This window comes from Pimephales promelas, chromosome 18, assembly GCF_988280905.1.
Source record: "Pimephales promelas chromosome 18, fPimPro1.hap1.1, whole genome shotgun sequence".
Lineage (NCBI taxonomy): Eukaryota > Metazoa > Chordata > Actinopteri > Cypriniformes > Leuciscidae > Pimephales > Pimephales promelas.
Window position 1 is genome coordinate 22,427,804 of NC_142786.1, and position 20,265 is coordinate 22,448,068.

A 20,265-nucleotide genomic window follows, 5' to 3' on the forward strand; every position below is an offset into this window, starting at 1 on the left:
GGTAATGCAATTTTTAGAAAATGTACTCTTGTACTCTTGATACTCAAGTACTTTTAAAAACAAGTACTTCAGTACTTTTACTTAAGTAGACATCTGATTGTAGTACTTTTACTTGTACTTGAGTAAAATTTAGCAAGGGCTATCTGTACTTTAAGTAATAAAGCTGTATGCTATGTCTGCCACTGTTTTTGTCAGATACAATTTTTTGTTATTGTTAATTAAAACTGAAACTAAAACAATCTAAAAAAATACTACAAATTTGAAAAAAAATAAATATAGATATAAAACATATCTTACAAAATATCTTATGTTGCAAGTTTAAGTTAAATCACTACTTAAGTTACAAAAAAAAAGCAGCAGTAAAAATTAAAGCTATATAGAAATATATTTTTAAATAATAAAAATGGCGAAGGCGCATTACAAAGTTACTAAAAGTCTCCCTGTCTGAGGTCAATAAAACCAGTTGTTCTTTTCCTTTAATGTACTGTAACCTCCAGTTAAAACAAAACAACAACATCCAATTTGTAGCTTATCAATATGAGTGGGGGGAAAACACATAGCAGAGACAGGAGACTCTTACCTTGTTCTTGAGTTTCTGGATCTCAGCTTCAGTGACAGTGTGTTTAATCTGCAGCTGGAGAAACAAAGGGAGAAGAGAGAGTAGATGAATGATGACTGGATGATCAGGGACAATCTTACTCTCAGAGGGAACTGACCAGAGAGACTCTCTCTCTCCCTCTCTCTCTCTGCGTGACTGACAACACTCTCTCTCTCTCTCTCTCTCTCTCTCTCTCTCTCTCTCTCTCTCTCTCTCTCTCTCTCTCTCTCTTTCTTTCTTTCTTTCTCTCTCTCTCTCTGTGCAAATTCTGAGCAACTGAGCAAGAAGGAGTGAGCTCTGGAATGCAATATTTATATGGAAAGGTGATGGTCTCTCAGTCTCATCAGCACCAATTTATAAGAAAAGCAGTAAAGACAAACCAGTACTGGAAAAAATAGCTTCATCTGATGAGTTGTATTGACAAATTGAATAGGATCAATGGAATATTTATTTTCTCTAGGTTGAACTTTTTTTTCTATACTTATCCAGACCTGAAAATTACTCAAATCAAGGAGAATAAGTCAAAATAATTAGTTGCACAATTCTCTTTCTCTCTCTTTTCTTTCTGAGAAATGTTTATGAGTATTACTGGTTAAAAGTATTTTTGTTATATTATTATAATTTAAAATGACTGTAGTAAATGTAATTTATTCCTGTGATCAAAGCTGAATTTTCAGCATCATTACTCCAGCCTTCAGTGTCACATGATCCTTCAGAAATCATTCTAATATGATGATTTGCTGCTCAAGAAACATTTCCATATTATCAATGTTGAAAACAGTTGTGGTTCTTATTTATGTGGAAACCTTGATAATTATTTGATGAATATAAAGTAGCAGCAGATGTCTCCTTTACCATCACTTTTGATCAATTTAATGCATCCTTGCTGATTAAGTATTCATTTTTAAGTATTAAACCCCAAACTTTGAAACAGCATTGTATGCATCTAACATAAAAATAAACTTGAAATAAACTAGTTACATAACAAATGTCTATTTCTTTCATTTCACTTTTTATATTTGTTGCTAAAAAACATTTATTATTTTAATCTGTATTTAGACAATTGTAATCTGTATTTGCAAAAATAGCAAACCTCAATAAAGAAGTAAAACAGCTGTGTTAATATTTTGTTTGACCTTTTGATGTTTTCTAAAGGTAAAGTTCTTCACTTCAGTGATCAGTTGTTAAAAAAATGCATGCGTTCTTGGTTTACCTCACGAAACTTCTGATAAAGTTTGGGGGCATCCAGTTCTGATGGCGAGATGATGTCCTCATTCTCGGGTAAATCGAAAACTTCAATGGCCACATCTCTGTCCTTTCCCGTCTGTCCCGCCTCCGCCTCCTCCTCCTCATCCGTGGCGTACTCGCCTGTCTGAGCACAGGCACATGGGAATAAACATTTACTATAGCAATCCATGTGGAAGGTTCCTATGTTACTCAGGGTTTAAACACATTTTTCATTTTAAAATGCCATAGACTCAAATATCCAAATTCTTCAGACCATATTTAACATTGTTTCATAAAGCATTATATTAAACATTTGGTATATAAAGTCATCTGTCAATATTTGTATTTTCTCAGTTTTTTTCATGGGTTTACCTTGAAGTGGTAGCATGCGCTTACATGATCAGAAGAAACTAAAAAGCTTTATAATCTGCGTATGTTTTAACGTATGATACCATAAAAAAAACCCTGATTTTGATTTTATATTAACTGGAATGTTTAGCCAATGGAAAGATGAACTTTACCTCAATTTGTGAGGTTCATTGAGTTTTGCTATTACTTTTCTAAGCGATTAAACTTGGCATACCACAAAAATTATAGAAAAAACCCCCGAACTTTATTTCAAGGAGCAATCCATATAATATCACACTATCACACTCTTTTGACGTGAGGAGGATACATTTCAGTGTATCCTTGCTGAATAAATGTATTCATTTCTTTAAAAAAAACTTACTGACCCCAAACATTTCAGAGTTTTGGTCTGTTGTCTTTTCAAAATAAAAACAAGTCATGCAGCATCTATTTCTCCTGCTTGAGCCATAGTTATTTAAGGTGGATGGATGTGCAGACACACACGGACAGGTCGGTTCTGCTCGACTGGGGTGTGTATCTGGTTGCAGGACAGGGCTGTTCCCCGGGAGGCCTCCTTTCCGCATCAAATTATTCTGCCTGGCAGGAGGCCATATGTAACCCTGCTCTACAGTACTGCTTTAACCTAAGTGATCTCATTTGTGTCTCATCTGTGTCTCTCGCTCTCATCTCCTCACACACATTATATGTTAATTGAGAGAACATGGAGAGCAGAACACATATCATCCATATCATCAGCGTGATATTACCTCTCGGATATATAGCCGTCGGTCGATGTTATAAATATGGATTCAATATCGATAACAATTTGGACTTCTCTGTGCATGCTCTTTGAGGTGGACCCCATATACCTCCATTATATGACTGACAGACACGGTATGACCTAAAAACATCAAAATTGAAACTACTGCGGAAACAAAGACACCTACATCTTGGATGCCCTTGAGGTAAGCCAAAACATATAAAAAATTAATCTTCAAAGCGAACTATCCCTTTAATGCTGTGAAATTCATATATTTATAACTATGGCTGAGATGTCACTGTATGCCCTTTCCAACCCGACTAACCTTTCTTAGATGTCCTTATAACCACTATATCTTGCAGGACCCTGCTGTTTTAAGGCCATTTACCCCTGGCAGGCAGCTTGTGAATGCTTTTGGCATCTGCTAACCCACAGCACAGCGAGTTTTCAGGCAGGTTCACACCACTCTGCCTCACTGAACACTCCAGCCCTTAAACCTTCATTTTTCATGACACTGATATGACACGTTCAAACAGACATTCACTTGCTGACGCTCAAGCACACAAGTTCTCAAGAACAAACCCACCCACCCACATGCAAACCCGCTAATCTTTAGCAACGACTGCTACGTTCATTACAATTCCTTGCGGGCAGCTCGTCTGCCGGGAGAAGCTGCCTGTGCCAGAATTATAAAACAGTGCTGATCGCACAGCTATTTCTAGAGCGCAGCCTGCATCCGAGCCAGCATAAAACCATGCGGGTGCACAAGAATTCTGGATATCATTTCAATTGAGAATGTGAGATTTTGATGCAATCTGGAGAACTCTACGCACATTTATCCATCATTCAAAAATGCTAATTTAGATTCTCACTGACAAATGAGGCACTCTTGCATTAGCACATGTGAGTCTTGCATCATTCTGGACTGCACAAGAGCCTATAATGCTTAATTGTCCGCGTCCTCCAAATCACAAGGTAGAGATTGCTTTGTTTGGTCTACTGATGTAATTTTCTCTGAATCATAGCAGGCGATTAATTCAACTCTTTCTTAAGTCAGTCTTCAGAGCTTTCGTGTAGAATCCCGCTGCCGTGACAGTGGCGCATGCATTATGGAAATGCACCTCGCTCTCTTTATCCTTCAAAAATAGATCGCAGCAAAGGCACAGATGTGACAACAGACTTGTGGACCTTTTGTCTGTAAAGCCAGGCCGCCCGCCCGATCCACTAATGAGAACGGAGCAATAACTCAGTGACTTGTAATATAACAAACCCCATTAATTCTCCATGGAGCAGAAAGCCCCCGTGGGTGCACTCACCGTCACGGTCCTAAACACACTTTGTAACATTTCTGAAATCTTTAGAGGAGATGCAGGAAAGTCTATTTGTACGTCGTCTGGGAGTGAGGTGAACAAATGTTTTTGTTCAAATGACATCTGAATAATAAATAAATATATGAAAATACATTTGCCAAAATAGGGGAACTGTATATTTTTATGCATTAAAAATAAAAATCATTATACATTTTCAAAATTAAATAATTGTCTGTTTGTTGCATAAAAGCCAAACACATGCATTAAATATTTTTCAGGAAAATATTCACTTTGTAATCAATTTTCTGGTTATCTTTTTTTTCTACCTAAGGATGAAGTTGTGAACATTAAATAATAATTATTATTCTTAAAGGGATACTTCAGGATTTAGCATTAAGCTTTGTATTAGTAGAAAACCTGTTGTATTTTCAAATTACCATGCTTTCCACCCTCATATCCCCAGAGACGAGAGATTTTTTTATTTTTTGTTAGGAAAAAAATCGCCATCTCTGCGATCTCACTCACAGAATGAACACACAGTGTCGGCCATCTTTTTTTGTAAGCTAAGCTTTTTTTTAAGGAAACTGTGCAATAGTATTAGTTTTAGGTTGTAGCTTGATTATATAGTTTTTGACCAGCAGAACTGTTTTCATCCTGTTGTGACAAATTTTAACAGGTTGAGGCTTGTAGCGTGGCCAAATCATGGATAATAGATTTGAACCTGCTCCAACTGGCACTTGATGGTTGATTAACCTGTTCAGACAGATGCTGACATGATCAGACCTGTTCTGCGCTCACCTCGTCGTCATCAGCGTCGTACTGGGCGTACTGTTGCTCCATCATCTCTCTCTGACGTCTCTCCTGCTCCAGAGTCTGACTGATGAGCTGAGCCACCTCGCTCTGCTGTCCCGGACGCTCTCGGCCAATCACAAACCTGCACAGACACACCAACTGCCAATGAGAAGGGACGGGCTTTGCGATCAGATCCAAAGTAAAGCCTATGGAGTGCATTTTTTTTTTTAAAGTATTAAGATTAAGTAAGTATTTTTTCCATTCATTTCTCCCATAGGGATTTTTTAAGAAGTATTTGAAAATCGTACAAAAACACAAAGGTACAAGACTGTACTTAACGGCTTTAGTGCTGGAAAGAACTACAATCCCATGAAGCATTGCGAAAAATTTAATTAATTACTCATTTAAGATGTTAATCATCTACATAGAAACAATATATTTTAAGTTTACAGCAAAATACGCATTATATACAAATATTGAAGTATTTTTGTTAGCATAGGGAGATCTTCATAGGAATGGGTGGAGGCGTAGAACTAAAGAGATCTTTTGGTGCTGTTTGCTTGTTTTGACTGATTGGTGGAATTTTCTGTAGCATCATGGGTAATGTTAGCCTGGCATGCCAGACCTACATCAAGATGTTAGGTCTGGGAACTCATCATTGACAGGGCTCAATCCGAGGGGCGGGATAAACGGTTGTCTTTCAAATTCTCTCTGCGCGCAATTGGATAGTGCTTCAACCAATCAAAGCAACGAAGAAGGTGACGGCTGAGTCCAATGCTTTTTTTCCCCCACCAGCAGAGCAAGTTGATATATTAAACTTTTACCGTATCCAATCGGCAAAACTCTGAACAAGTCTTTTTTTCTAAAAAAAAAAGCGCCGTTCTTTGTTCTGGTTTCAAAGAAAAGAGTAAGTTCAAATCATCTAGAGTAGTGGTCAAAGCCGAATCGAAAGACAGCTGTTTGCCAGCAGCAGCCATTTTTTGATAAGTAGCAGTGAACCAGCGCAACTCTGTCGTCATTATGTTAAGCCCGCCCACTGACTCTATACACGATGTGATTGGCCTGACCAGAGTTCGGTTTTTCCAGACCACATAGAAATAATGTTTGCTGCCGCTAGGGTGCATCTAGGTTTCTAGGCTATGGATAATGTAGTTTTTCACGTAAATTCCACTGTTAAACACGGTAATTTTAACAATATGTTGAAATAATGCAGATCCACGGCTTCAAAAGCATATACACTCACCGGCCACTTTATTAGGTACACCTGTCCAACTGCTCGTTAACACTTAATTTCTAAGCAGCCAATCACATGGCGGCAACTCAGTGCATTTAGGCATGTAGACATGGTCAAGACAATCTCCTGCAGTTTAAACCGAGCATCAGTATGGGGAGGAAAGGTGATTTGAGTGACTTTGAATGTGGCATGATTGTTGGCGCCAGAAGGGCTGGTCTGAGTATTTCAGAAACTGCTAATCTACTGGGATTTTCACGCACAACCATCTCTAGGGTTTACAGAGAATGGTCCGAAAAAGAAAAAACATCCAGTGAGCGGCAGTTCTGTGGGCGGAAATGCCTTGTTGATGCCAGAGGTCAGAGGAGAATGGCCAGACTGGTTCGAGCTGATAGAAGGGCAACAGTGACTCAAATAACCACCGGTTACAACCAAGGTGGGCAGAAGAGCATCTCTGAACGCACAGTACGTCGAACTTTGAGGCAGATGGGCTACAGCAGCAGAAGACCACACCGGGTGCCACTCCTTTCAGCTAAGAACAGGAAACTGAGACTACAATTTGCACAAGCTCATCGAAATTGGACAATAGAAGATTGGAAAAACGTTGCCTGGTCTGATGAGTCTCGATTTCTGCTGCGACATTCGGATGGTAGGGTCAGAATTTGGCGTCTACAACATGAAAGCATGGATCCATCCTGCCTTGTATCAACGGTTCAGGCTGGTGGTGGTGGTGTCATGGTGTGGGGAATATTTTCTTGGCACTCTTTGGGCCCCTTGGTACCAATTGAGCATCGTTGCAACGCCACAGCCTACCTGAGTATTGTTGCTGACCATGTCCATCCCTTTATGACCACAATGTACCCAACTTCTGATGGCTACTTTCAGCAGGATAATGCGCCATGTCATAAAGCTGGAATCATCTCAGACTGGTTTCTTGAACATGACAATGAGTTCGCTGTACTCAAATGGCCTCCACAGTCACCAGATCTCAATCCAATAGAGCATCTTTGGGATGTGGTGGAACGGGAGATTCGCATCATGGATGTGCAGCCGACAAATCTGCGGCAACTGTGTGATGCCATCATGTCAATATGGACCAAACTCCCTGAGGAATGCTTCCAGCACCTTGTTGAATCTATGCCACGAAGAATTGAGGCAGTTCTGAAGGCAAAAGGGGGTCCAACCCGTTACTAGCATGGGGTACCTAATAAAGTGGCCGGTGAGTGTATATGTATATACTATTCGATTAAAGTCCCCCTGTAATATTTTTTTATCCCTTAAAACTCATCTTTGATCATCAAAATTACATAAAAATGCCAATCAGTATACTTATAAACATTATGAACAACTCAGAACATCAGTGGAAAAAGTCATATAGTTCATCATAACATCATAATATACGTCCTATAATTCACCTGCTATATTGCTAAATTTTTCATATCAACAGAAAAACATACAGGGATAAACTAAACTGGCTTCTCTTGAGACTCCCTTTCTTCACTGCATAGTTAATAAAGCCATGCCCAAGGTAGTTTGTGAGGTAAGAAACACTTTTCGATTTCAAACTGTTTTTGAGGCTGTCTTTGGTTCACTGGAGTTTTACGGAGAAAATACTCAGCTATAGTGTTAACTTATGAATTTGCACATGGTTGTCTTAAAGCATATTAAAAACACCACATACTGTGAACAACATTAAAACTTGATTTTCACTATAGGGTGTCTTAAACAACCTTGTAGCTCACAGTATATGTTATCATCACTAAAATCAATTTTTACTTCCGGAACCTGACTGTTGAACTTTGTAAAAGATCATGGCTATTGATTTTCAAATAGAGACAAAGAACAGAATAGAGTTTACATAAATGAGGAGGGTATAAAAATGTATAAGGTGAAATTGAGTTTCGTTCAGTAAAATAAAGAAAGGTATGAAAAGCCTTCTTTTCTATTTCAATGAAGCTCTTTCCTTGCATTGTCTGGCTTCAGGCAGGCATTTTTGTTCTCAGTTCACTGACGGATTGTAATACACCCTATAAATCAACGAACGTGGCAGGGGGCACTTCTTGTGATGTCAGTGTGATAAATGACTGTGACATGGTGAACATAATAACTGTACAAAATCTTAAGAATCCTTCCTGAGAATGTCAGGGGAAAATTTACTGCAAAAGCACATACCTTGAAAATGAAAGTTTGTTATTTCTGCACCACTAGTGGCACCAAAAAGAATTGCAATTTGTTAATAATGAATTATTCGTCTCTGAAGGTGACGTTTTGCTTTGGAAATAATAATAAAAAGTCAAATAATTGATGCAAGTTACTTTACCTGTGAAGAATGTTACTTCCAACTGAATGCACAGTGGTGACATTATTGGGTGCTATTTTTAAAGACCACCAAATGGCATAATTTATGATTGTGAACCAAAGGTTTTCTCTTCGAGACATTAACCTAGATAACTTGTCTCTGCATATGAAATTAGGATGCGCAACATCAGAGGTGCGTTTCCGAAAGCATCGTTAGCCAACTATGGCTGCAAGTTCCGTCGTTACCAATAGAGTTCAATGGAAATTGCGACCAACTTGCGACCATAGTTGGCTAACGATCCTTTCGGGAAACCGTACAACAACGTAGTTCGCTGATTCACTACCATAGTACGATGCATCGTTGGAAAATCAACTAGCTCATTACGACTGTTTCCCGAAACACACTGTCGCAAAGTATCGTTCAGCCACACACGTGGTGGAGTAAAACTACTTTTAATGAAACTGTTTGAGATCCAATTAACGCTAGATTTGTTTTAAATAAATTACAGACATGTCATCTGAGGACTATTTCTAATTGTTCTCAGTTATTTCGCTTTATTACCAGACTCAATATTTGGCTCGTTCTTACATAGTAGAGCACGTTCGCACATGCGGACTCTTCATACACGGTACTTAAAATCTTTTGACAAACTAAAAGACATAAATTACATTTGTATGTATTCTAAATAAAAGGCACCGGTCGTACTGAATGTCAGCTTGATTAGTTTGCTCAAGATAAGAATTTATTACGTCCAAATGCTGTCGTTCAAACCAACTTTGCGATGCTGTTTGCGAATGTTCGTTGGAACGGTGGTTTCGGGAAACACCGACTCGTTGAACTTTGCTGATAACGATGGACCTTGTGACCATAGTTGGCTAACGATGCTTTCGGGAAACGCACCCCTGTACGATATTGGTAACCACATTAAATATGATGCATTCATTGACTTGTAGTTTTAAATGGGTTTTTTTTTTTTTACAACAGTATCGAATTTTAGTTTTCCGTTTATTGATTATAAGCCATAACTTGTCATATAATTTGAGATAATGTCCCTCCGACAGTATTCACCATTCACTGCAGTGCACAATCCACAATGTTGTGGATAAGCATTAGGGAAGCGCTCAGCATGGAGTCCTAATCACCCTGAATTAGGCACAGATAAGGGTCCAAATTTGATCTACATCTGAAGCAACAACTGGGCCAATACCCTGTGATGCTTTTGCAATGCAGCTGACCTGGAAACAGTCCTCTCTTCCATCTCGGCACCACACGCAGGGAGTCCCAACTGCTCCGGGACAGAGATCTCCTATTGAGAGATCCCTCCATCTATATTCACATACATCTGGGATGACAGAATGCATTTCAGGATGTGTGCATCGCCTCACACAGCGAGGAGTTGTTCTGGCCAACTTGCTAAAAAATGACACTGAATCATCACAGCATTGACTCGCTCTTAAGAGTGCCAATCTTAATATATTTATTGGTGGTCGCTGGTGCAGATAGAATTTAAGACCTGCCTTAATTCTTACAGTAGGTTAGATTTAGCACAAATTCAGAATCTGGGCCACACTGCCTCATCGGTGAGAACAGAGCTCAAACAACCGGGAGGAGGGAATGAAACGAAACCAGGAAAAAATAGACAAAATAATACAAATATGATCAAAATGCACTGGTGAAATTGTGCATTTACCAAATCTGGCATAACCAAAAACTGTATAAATAACAATGAACATTGTTACAAAATGAATAAATGCTGTTCTTTTTGACTTTTTATTCATCAACGAATCCTGAAAAAAGTATCACAGGTTCCAAAAAAATATTAAGCAGCACAACTGTTTCCAACATTGATAATAATTGAGTATCAAATCAGCATATTAGAATGATTTCTGAAGGATGATGTGACACTTAAGACTGTAATGCTGAGTATTAAAAGAGTAAAAATTCAGTTTTGCATCACATACATAATTATACTTTAAAGTATATTAAAACAGAAAACCATTATTTTAAATTGTAATAATATTTCACAATATCACTGTTTTTCTGTATTTTTGATTAAATAAATGAATGCCTTGATGAGCATCTATATGCATATATATTTTATTTTTAAGGAGGTTTTGATATTTTAAAACAAGACAAAAGTACTGATCAAGAAAATTATAATTATTTTTTTTGCAGAGCAAACTGTCAGGTTGTCCATGGCGATATGAATTATATGATTATATATTTATTATAATTATAATCAATAAGTTTCATCCCTCTCAAAAAGTTGCCTTTAAAAGAAATATTTTTTAATGAAGCCTTTTTAAATAAACATGCATTTGAAGGTTCCAATCAACTACATTTTTAGCGTGTTTATATTTTCAGATGAAGTGGAATACACCACTGACAGCATCTGTTCAAAAACAATATGCTTCATCACGCTGTGCAGACCTATTGTTAATGAAGAGCCTTGTTTTCTCACAGTGTGAAGTGCTCCTGCTGGCTGATACTCGTTTCAAAGACGTGCTCTCCGCTGTCCTGTCTAAGGGGAGTTTAGATACACTAACAAGAATCCTGTGTTATTCTCACGAAAGTGCTGTGTGGGAGAGAAAGATGATGACATGTCATGCTATTTCATACGCTAAAAATAACACTGGTCACTCTAGTGTAGTTATAGTGGAGATTCGAATGTAGGTATCTGGTGGTCAGCATTAAAGGGCAAACATGGTATTAATCATAGACAGTAAAACAAATAGACACAGCGACCTCATTGATTTCAACGGAGAAGACTGAAGCCGTATAATTGCACTTCCTGTATGGGCTTCTCCTGTCTATATGGTAATGTCTCTATTGTGTAACAGAAAGTTGCATGTTATGACGCAATCCTAATTTTACAAAAAATGTCTTCTACGTGGCCATAACGTAAGATTCAAAGTAATGGAGACTTTTATACATTGTTGTGTTTCTTTAGAAATAAATAATGGACAAATTAAGTCTTTGGACGCCTCAGATGTAAAGTTATTCGCTGTCAAAGTGATGCCAAAATGAATGGGAGTCAATGGAATGTTAACAGCAGGTGAAGTTCTGCTACAATGGCGGCTCCTGCGAGGCTTCAACTTCTGGCTGATGTATTACCCCAGTGGCACCTCATTGCAGTACACAAGATCCAGGGGGCGGAGTCGGATACAGACTCCGTATGGAGGGGGTGGAGTTGGGTAGGTTTAGGGGTGGGTTTAGGGATCAGGGGTGGAGCTGGGTAGGTTTAGGGGTGGGTTTAGGGATCAGGAGGTGGAGCTGGATGGGTTTAGGGGTGGGTTTAGGGATCAGGAGGTGGAGCTGGATAGGTTTAGGGGTCAGGGGCAGAGCTAGGTAGGTTTAGGGGTGGGTTTAGGGATCAGGGATGGAGCTGGGTAGGTTTAGGGGTTGGGTTTAGGGATCAGGGGGTGGAGCTAGGTAGGTTTAGGGGTGGGTTTAGGGATCAGGGGTGGAGCTAGGTAGGTTTAGGGATCAGGGGTGGAGCTAGGTAGGTTTAGGGGTGGGTTTAGGGATCAGGGGTGGAGCTGGTTAGGTTTAGGGGTGGGTTTAGGGATCTGGTTGGATCTGGATCCGACTCCTCCCCGTGGATTTCATGTTCTGCAGTGAGGACCACCTCGTTTACCCCCTTGGTATTAATGAAACATAATAAACAAGCAAAAATGGATGAATATCTTACCTGACTACTCCCTGCGTGTTTCTCAGGACAGAAGCAGCGAAGCTCTGAGTTACTCCCACCAGACTGGTGCCGTCAACCTCCACGATCTGATCATTCACCATAATTCTGTGGAAAATGAAGGTGGGTATGTTTTAACATTTGTTACAGTGACACTATTAGGACATTGTGCATTGTCTAAAACAGGTTTGTATAATAGTATTACAATCATGACAATTCGCAAAATAGACTTAGAATGTTATTGAATATGGCAATGTTAATGTATTTGGTCTTGTCAGACTAGATCTGCTGTTAAATTAATGCAGCTGTAGAGCAAGTATGAACTTGCCAATGCTAATAGATTAACTGACGGTGAGCATGTAAGATATGCGGCTGCTGTTTCATAAATAAACATACATAAATCCCGTAGCTGATCTAGGCAAGTGGAGCTGGGGGAGGTGGACGGTTTCAGAGGAACTACCCTACAGAAAACACTGGATTAGACAATCTAAATATTGAGCGAGCAATCTCAATGGCTGTAGGATCAGCACAGGCCAATCAGCTTGTGCCATGCGGTAATGATGCGATTGCTTGCAAATTCAATGTAAAGGATCTCTCAATATGATCATATTGCTCAGAAAATCCAAATGGCTAGATTATTGAGAGAGTTTAGGCTTTTTGAGGATAGGGAAAAAGGAGTGAATGGTTGTGTCCAAACATTTATATGCAAACACCAAGTGAATTTTCCATCTTTAACGTGTCAAGGGAATATTTCAAGCAAATAATTTAGGTCATATGGCTTAAAAGGGACAAAAAGGTTAGAATCCCCTCTTTTACAAGTTTTCAGACTTGCCATTCTTTTCATTTCAGAAGCTAAAGAATAATGCTCACAAGACAGAAGGAATTACAATCATAGCATAGGATTACAAAGACGAGTAAGCTCCTTAACAACATGTGATGATATCAATTTCAGAATGCTTCAGTGTTTGCATGAAGAGCTCCAACAGTGTGATATCTGTAATGAGCTTTGTGAGTTTGACCAAATTGCTTTGACCCTTGATTCCTGTCTGGATATCGAGCTCATGGCAAATCTCATCTGTTATGCTGGCAAAGCAGACGGAGAGAGACGCTTGCAAGATTGAATCCTAATGTGCACCTTGACCTTCACAAACATTTTGCAATGTATTAATTAATACTGAAAGCATGAATTAAGTATTCCTCATGCAAGGACTTTAGTGCAAAGATTCAATGTCGCTGCCAAATCTTCCATTCTTACACTGTGCACAGAAACAGCCTTAATGGTTAATGGTGAGTTAATGGTGAAGGAAATTACATTCTGGCTATTGAATGGTCCTTTTGAAACCTGATTACAAAGCATAGAGTTGCTTGGTAATCTTAAATGTGTGAAACAAGTAACTTTTCTCAGGATTTCAGCAGGGTTTGACGCCACTCGGCAAACCGCAAAGTGCAGTCCAACAGTCTGAGGCCACATTTAAAGTCTGGGATTCAGAATTTGAGTCTATCACTATACTTTCTATAGTATGTGCAGGTTAGTTTACCTTCCATCTCTCTCAGCTGCTCCACCCTCTATGACAGTCTTGACGAAGATGCCCAGCTTCTCCAGGCCTGCGTCAGCACCAACCCCCATTCCTATAATACTGATGCCCAGGCCATCCTCGTCTGACATACACAGATGAACATACACAAATCAGAGAAAGGAAAAGCATTAGTGGTGAGCAAATGGAAAGAATGACAATTCAATAAATCATTGTATGGATGGATGGATGGATGGATGCATATAATGACTGATCAATATTCAAGGTTTACCACTGATTTCACAGCGCACACAATACACAGATACATACAGAACATTTTCCAGAAAACATATTCGTATCTACAGTATATTGTTTTTTAAGTAAAACAATTATAGAGGAAACCGGAGCTAGTTGTCACAAGGGCTATAGTGTATCTCAGTAACCATAAGGTTTTGAGTAAAAACAGACTGAAAAAAACTTGAGTGAAAAGTGTGATGACTAGACCCAGTGTCGCTTATCATGAAAGCTATCCGAAACTTTCAACCTTAGAGAAATCTCTTTTGTGACCCTGACATCAAGGGCTTGACATTAACACCTGCCAAACGTGGTTTGATTTCAGCAGCCGCTAGGGTAATCGGTAATGCTTCCAATGCTTATTTTCCACAGAACAGATACAGGACATTAGCTGCACTTTCTCTATCTCTCTATTCTCTCCGACAGCAAATTACACAAACCCTCCTCCCCTCACTCACTTGTTTCATTTGCTCCGGATGAATATTTTTGATGTTACAGGGCTTGAATTTGGGCGTGGGATTGCGAGTATTGCCTATAATCTTACTCATTTCCACAGATTTTGTGCTCACACTCAAAGTGCATGTACATAAAGCCACCTATCAGTACTAAATTGAGTTCTATTTTGCTGCTTATTGCATTGCTGCCAACTTTTGAGTTTAGCTTGGAGTGAGAATTTTCCCACCATGGGGTGGGGGAGATGACATTCTCCAAAGGGGGGGCTCAATAGGTAGATTTATAGATAAACTCATCTTCCAGGCTAGCCTGAATTCGTCAAACTCATATTCTAGTCAGAATGTGAGTCTGATACTGCTCCATAGGGCTTTGATTATGAGGCGTGTCTTAACCGAACCAGGAAAAAAAAAAACTCCACTCAATTGGATAGACCTACAACCAATCATAGTAACCCAGTAAGTCAGCTTAGCTATGTAGCTGCATAGCATAGTTGTCAACAGAACTCAACTACACTCACGCTGGAAGAATATTAAAATAATGAGCGTGGCTTCTGTAACTTGGTCTCCCATGAGTGCGAGAGTGCGACCAAAGGAGAAATCACAATGACCACAGGGCTTTCACTGCGCCCCATCTTCTTACCGACCATCGGAGCCAGCTGATAGATTAAACTTTTGCCGAATCTCGTAGGAAGGAGGGTAAAAACATCTTTCCGATCGACAAATTTCTTGATTGCAGTTCTCTGTTCGTCTATTAAAATCAATGCGCTGTCGATTTCTTCTAAAACAGACGTGATAGCGGAATCTATACATCTCAATTCTCAAGCTGCAGTCATCTATGAGGGAAACCAGTTCAACCCAAGCGCTCGTTGATGACGTGATGATTACGTAACTGCAGATCATCTGTCCATCATCGTATAAAGCCCACCCTGGCAATTTGATTGGCCTGACCATTTCTGAACTGATCATAATTACTTCTCAATGGATCGAGTCCAGACCGAAACTTCCCGACCAAAAAATGTTGTGGGTGGGGTTTCGGGCTGGCATCCAGGCTACTTCCAGGCATTTGATCGACCAGGTTGACACTTAAGCGTGTGAAACCAATCAAATGCGGGTGTCTCACGGCCAATGCGTGAGAGTTGGCAGCTCTGATTATTACATTAAACAGTCAAATACACACAAAAAAATGTCAAACACGTGGTGAGTATTCACGTAAACACAGTTAGTTATGTTTTAAGTGAATGTAAACAGTCAGAAGGAAAACGCATGTGTAACAGTATGTGTCCAGTCTTAAAGTGACAGCAGCCTAATATTACTGCTGTTGATAATAATTAAGATAATATTAAAAATATTTATATGGCAGTTTTCCCCATGGTATTGATTTTAAAATTGTGGCCAGTGAAAATGCTGAGTGGATGATAACTTTGGAAAACCACTAGCCACAGTGGCTGGTGAGCAAATACATGAATGTGAAGCCCTGTTGCCATCACCGCTATTCACCTTTTTCCAGTTCCACAGGGAGAAGTTCCAGCTTCTCAACCCGTTTCTCCAGCTCATACTCAGCTGAGGATGCCACCGGGTCCACCTCTTCATTCCGCCGGTCATAATCTTCATTGCAGTAGGTTTTGAACACCTGAGAGCCAGAAAACGTCAATTTTAAGTTACTGTGGTGAGGTCACATGACTTTATATTTGAATGGTTAATCAAACTAGTAGGGTCATTAAAAACAAATATCCCCCCCCAGACATCACTTTCAGCCACTACTCTATATATAGTGAGACAGCATGTGATCAATGAAGTCGTGAGCACTGGGTTAAATCAGAGCATCTTCATAACAGTGCTTATCGACTAAAACACAAACTGCCTTCTCCTCAGCATAATTGAAGGTCTTGTGCACTGTGGTGTGAATGGACAGTCACGCACAACTGTGACCCTAAACAAGTTCTCGGACAAACAATTGCCCCATAGATGCCAACCTGTGTCCTTGTGTTTACTGGTGTCTTTCATTTTAAAAGAATAAACTTTCTCAGGATGTCACAGTCATAGTTTCATTGTCTTGTTCTGTTTATAGTCATGGTTTCTAGTCATCACCTGTTTCCCGTTTCATTAATGATCTTCCTTTGTGTATTTAAGCCCTCAGTTTTCCTCAAGTCTTGGTTCCACGCTAACATTTATGTGTAGTCATCATTCATTCTACATCATGCATCAGTCTTGTGGATTTACAACACACCCACTGTTACACAGGCAAGTACCGCAGTTAATATGATGAAAGACAGAGAAATGGTAAGAATTTCAAGATCTGTGTTTTTAAGCTCGCCCCACAACAGAAATGCTTACATTGTCTATGCTACAATTCAAAAGTTTTGGGGGTCAGTATATGATTTTTTTCCAAAATGTTTTTTAAAGAAGACTCTTTGGGCTAACCAAACCGAAAATTATTAGGAAATATTTTTACAATTTAAAATAACTTACATTTTTTTTAAATATATTTTGTCACATGATCCTACAGAAATCATTCTAAAATGCTGATTTGCTGAGCAATGTTTTTTTTATTTTTATAATCAATGTTGAAAAAAAATTGTGCTGGTTACAGTAATATTTTTGTGGAATTTTATGTAGTATGCTTGGTTAAATAGACAGTTCAAAAGAACATTTATTTAAATTAAATATTTTATATATAACATGAGACATATCCTGTTGCATCTTCTGTGTCTTCATCATTTGGATTGCCATTGGCCTCATATTTGGTTTATCCTTGTTTGTATGTTCTTGAAATAAAGATCCTCTACTCCGCTATACCCGTGACAGCGACAGTCCATCTGCCACCATGAGAATCATCTGCTTCAATTAAACCATGACTGATCATAGCAGAATCAAAGCCATCTCATCTGTGAAGGAAACAAATTGGACTCAAACCTGACGTTTTATTCTAATAACAAGCCTAAACCAATGTGTCCAAGTCGTATATGGTAGAAAGCACTCTGAAACCAGAACGCAGGGACAAAAGCAAGCATAATCTCTAGTGCACTTTACAACATCAATAATGTAAACTGATCAACAGCTATGCATTATTTAACAGTCACACTCCTGACCAAATGATTAGCTGATGTGTAATGAGCCCTTTGTCCACATTCCTTCCATGGACTTGATGAAAATCATATTGGTAGAAAGGGCCAGATGGTGAGGCTGCAGCCTTGAAGATAGTAACTATAACTTGTTGTGACTTGTTGAAAGAATAGATCCAGCTGCACTAAAGCGCATAGCTCACATAATCCATCGCCAGCTTTTATACCCCAGTTACAGACTTTTATACAGAGGCCAAGAGGGCAGAAATACACAAACATTCCCTTACGCACAGATCTAACCTGAAAGTGAGGACATTTCCAGAAACATCCATCTCTACAGTCAGTGGATCTCTTATAGAGCTTCCCTCACACACTGTTCAACTGAGCTCAACCAACTATCACAGTGTTGACAGTCCACAGCTGGCTAAAAATGGCTCAAAAACTGACTGTCTTTTGTGAATCTGGCAGACATGACAACCGTGAGGTGCTCTACGCAACAGACACAGTGTGGGCAGTGTGTGCTGAAGGCTACTGTCAGGTCTGGCGTGCCGTGGGAGAAGATATTTCCCATCTTCTATTTTATTCATTATAGACATACAGCATAGCTATACAGGAGACTTTGTTTTGTTTTAATATCATCATTACATGGTTTTTGAATGGTCTTCCCAATATTTGTCATCAAGTGCCAAACGTGAGTAAAAATTGGCTTTGATAAATGAATAAAATATAGTAGGCCAGTACATTTTTAATGACATAAAACATAATTTAAACTAGTAGAGTTCAGTGATTCAGGTCAAATGATCGTGAATTAATGATTATGTTAAAACATAACCAACACCATCAAATCACCTTTTCTATTTGTTATAATTCACGTATAACAACCAAACAACATTTAAATTAATGATTTAAGGGTCAAGAGCCCAACTAAAACACACACTGATCTCCATAATGGTGACTTCAAAATGACAGTTTTCTCCTTCAGTGATTCTGCTTGTTAACATCAGGTGTCTTCAATGATGGGAATAAAAAAGAGGTCTTAATTCATCTTTGACGTCAGTCTGTTATTTCCAAATATTTGTCATCAAGTGCCAAAAGAGAGTAAACATTGGCTTTGATAAATGAATAAAATACAGTAGGCCAGTACATTTTTAATGACATAAAACATAATTTAAACTGCATTTCAAAAGTGATTTAATTTACAGGACTGGACTTGAGTCCGGACTCGAGACCATTTTTCTATGGTCTCAGACTCGCTGCTATTTGGACTCGGACTTGTCTCGGTCTCGGCCACTGGTCTTGCCAAATATGCTTTTGATCTCGACCGAGTCCAGGTGTCTTTCTATTGTGTTAATAATATTGAAGGAAAAGTGAAACACTGGCCACCTAATAACCAATCGATTATCCTCGCACGTCACGCTCGGCGTCTGCATACATGTTAATTTTGCATTTGTAAACTTTGCATCAGCCTAACATCATAAAGTTATAAGTTCGATTACGTATGGTGGTAGTAGCTAGCTGTGTGGGTGTGTGTGTCATATTTGCGTTAAAGGTGGTTCATTTGGGTAATGTTATCTGACTTTTAAATTGTTTAAGTTTTAAATTGACAATAGAAAATCTGTTTAGGACGAACAGAAATATTCTCCAGGACGCCTACACAACGAAAAATATTTTTGTATGTGTGTTCAATTATTACTAACATATTAGGGTAACGTTAACTTAGAAAGTGCCAAAATTAACCGACCAAATGCGAACGCGTCTTCTCATGCTGTTACTATAGTTATAGTTATCTACTAGCTACTACTTAAAAATCCTGGGAGTTGTGACACTTTTACTTTTAGATCAACAAATAATAACCCAAAATTACTGTCTTGATAATATCATGCATAGACTTTTGTTTTTTTTCCCTGTCCTGGACCTTTTTTGACTCAGTCTTGTCTTGGACACGACTAGTCCTGGTCTTGGACTCGACAAAAGTGGTCTTGACTACAGCCCATTCAATTTAAAGACATATAGTACAAACAAAAGAATAGATTAGTGGCTGTTGTGTATCTATCAATTATTTGCTTTTCCGCAGTAAAACAAAACTAATTTAAAACTGACAAAATAACTGGATCTTCTCAACACATTTGTGACTCTCAGTGAGGATTTTGCTGAATTATGTTTATTACAGGGGGTAAATGTAAAATCAAATCAAATATAAAATAAAAAAAATAAGTGTGTTCCAATTCGTTTTTAGAAAATAAAATAAGCTTTAAAGCATTTACCTTCAGATCCTGTATGAAAAACATCAGTGGTTTCAATTATAAATCTGCCAGTTGATTATATAAAAAAAACACTTTTCATAGAAAAGAAAACACCAATAGCTTTTAGCTGTTACTTTAGTAGTGCAGCCTTTCAAGCTGAGTCTTTTGGCTTTGTTCCGACTAACAGCAATCCTTTTCTTGAATCTCCTTGTGTATCTTGATCTAGTAATATTGATTCGGCCCACTCCAGTCACCTCTCAGTCATCAGCCTCACCTTCATCGTTTAGATCAATACACCTGTTAGCTGCCTTCAAACAATGGCAGAACATCTCTTTTGTCTTCTCATCTCTATACATATCTCTCTCACTCACTCACTCACTCACTCAGTATTTAAAACCCTCTTTAGCTCCAACTGAAACCTTGTAGCCAAGAAATATAAGCTTGTAT

At 38.8% G+C, this 20,265-nt stretch overlaps 1 protein-coding gene across 9 annotated transcripts in view; it reads right to left on the reverse strand.

Moving 5' to 3' along the window:
- The window catches only part of ppp1r9a (protein phosphatase 1, regulatory subunit 9A), a 57,502-nt gene that overhangs the window by 16,086 nt on the left and 21,151 nt on the right, over positions 1–20,265 (reverse strand). For all 9 annotated transcript variants that reach the window (XM_039681229.2, XM_039681232.2, XM_089123153.1 and 6 more), the window contains exons 3-8: positions 16,011–16,143; positions 13,792–13,912; positions 12,257–12,361; positions 5,042–5,177; positions 1,812–1,970; positions 581–634 (exon numbers count right to left, since the gene is read on the reverse strand). In XM_039681229.2, the coding sequence (XP_039537163.2) occupies positions 581–634; positions 1,812–1,970; positions 5,042–5,177; positions 12,257–12,361; positions 13,792–13,912; positions 16,011–16,143 (708 nt within the window). The remainder of the gene's footprint in view (positions 1–580; positions 635–1,811; positions 1,971–5,041; positions 5,178–12,256; positions 12,362–13,791; positions 13,913–16,010; positions 16,144–20,265) is intronic.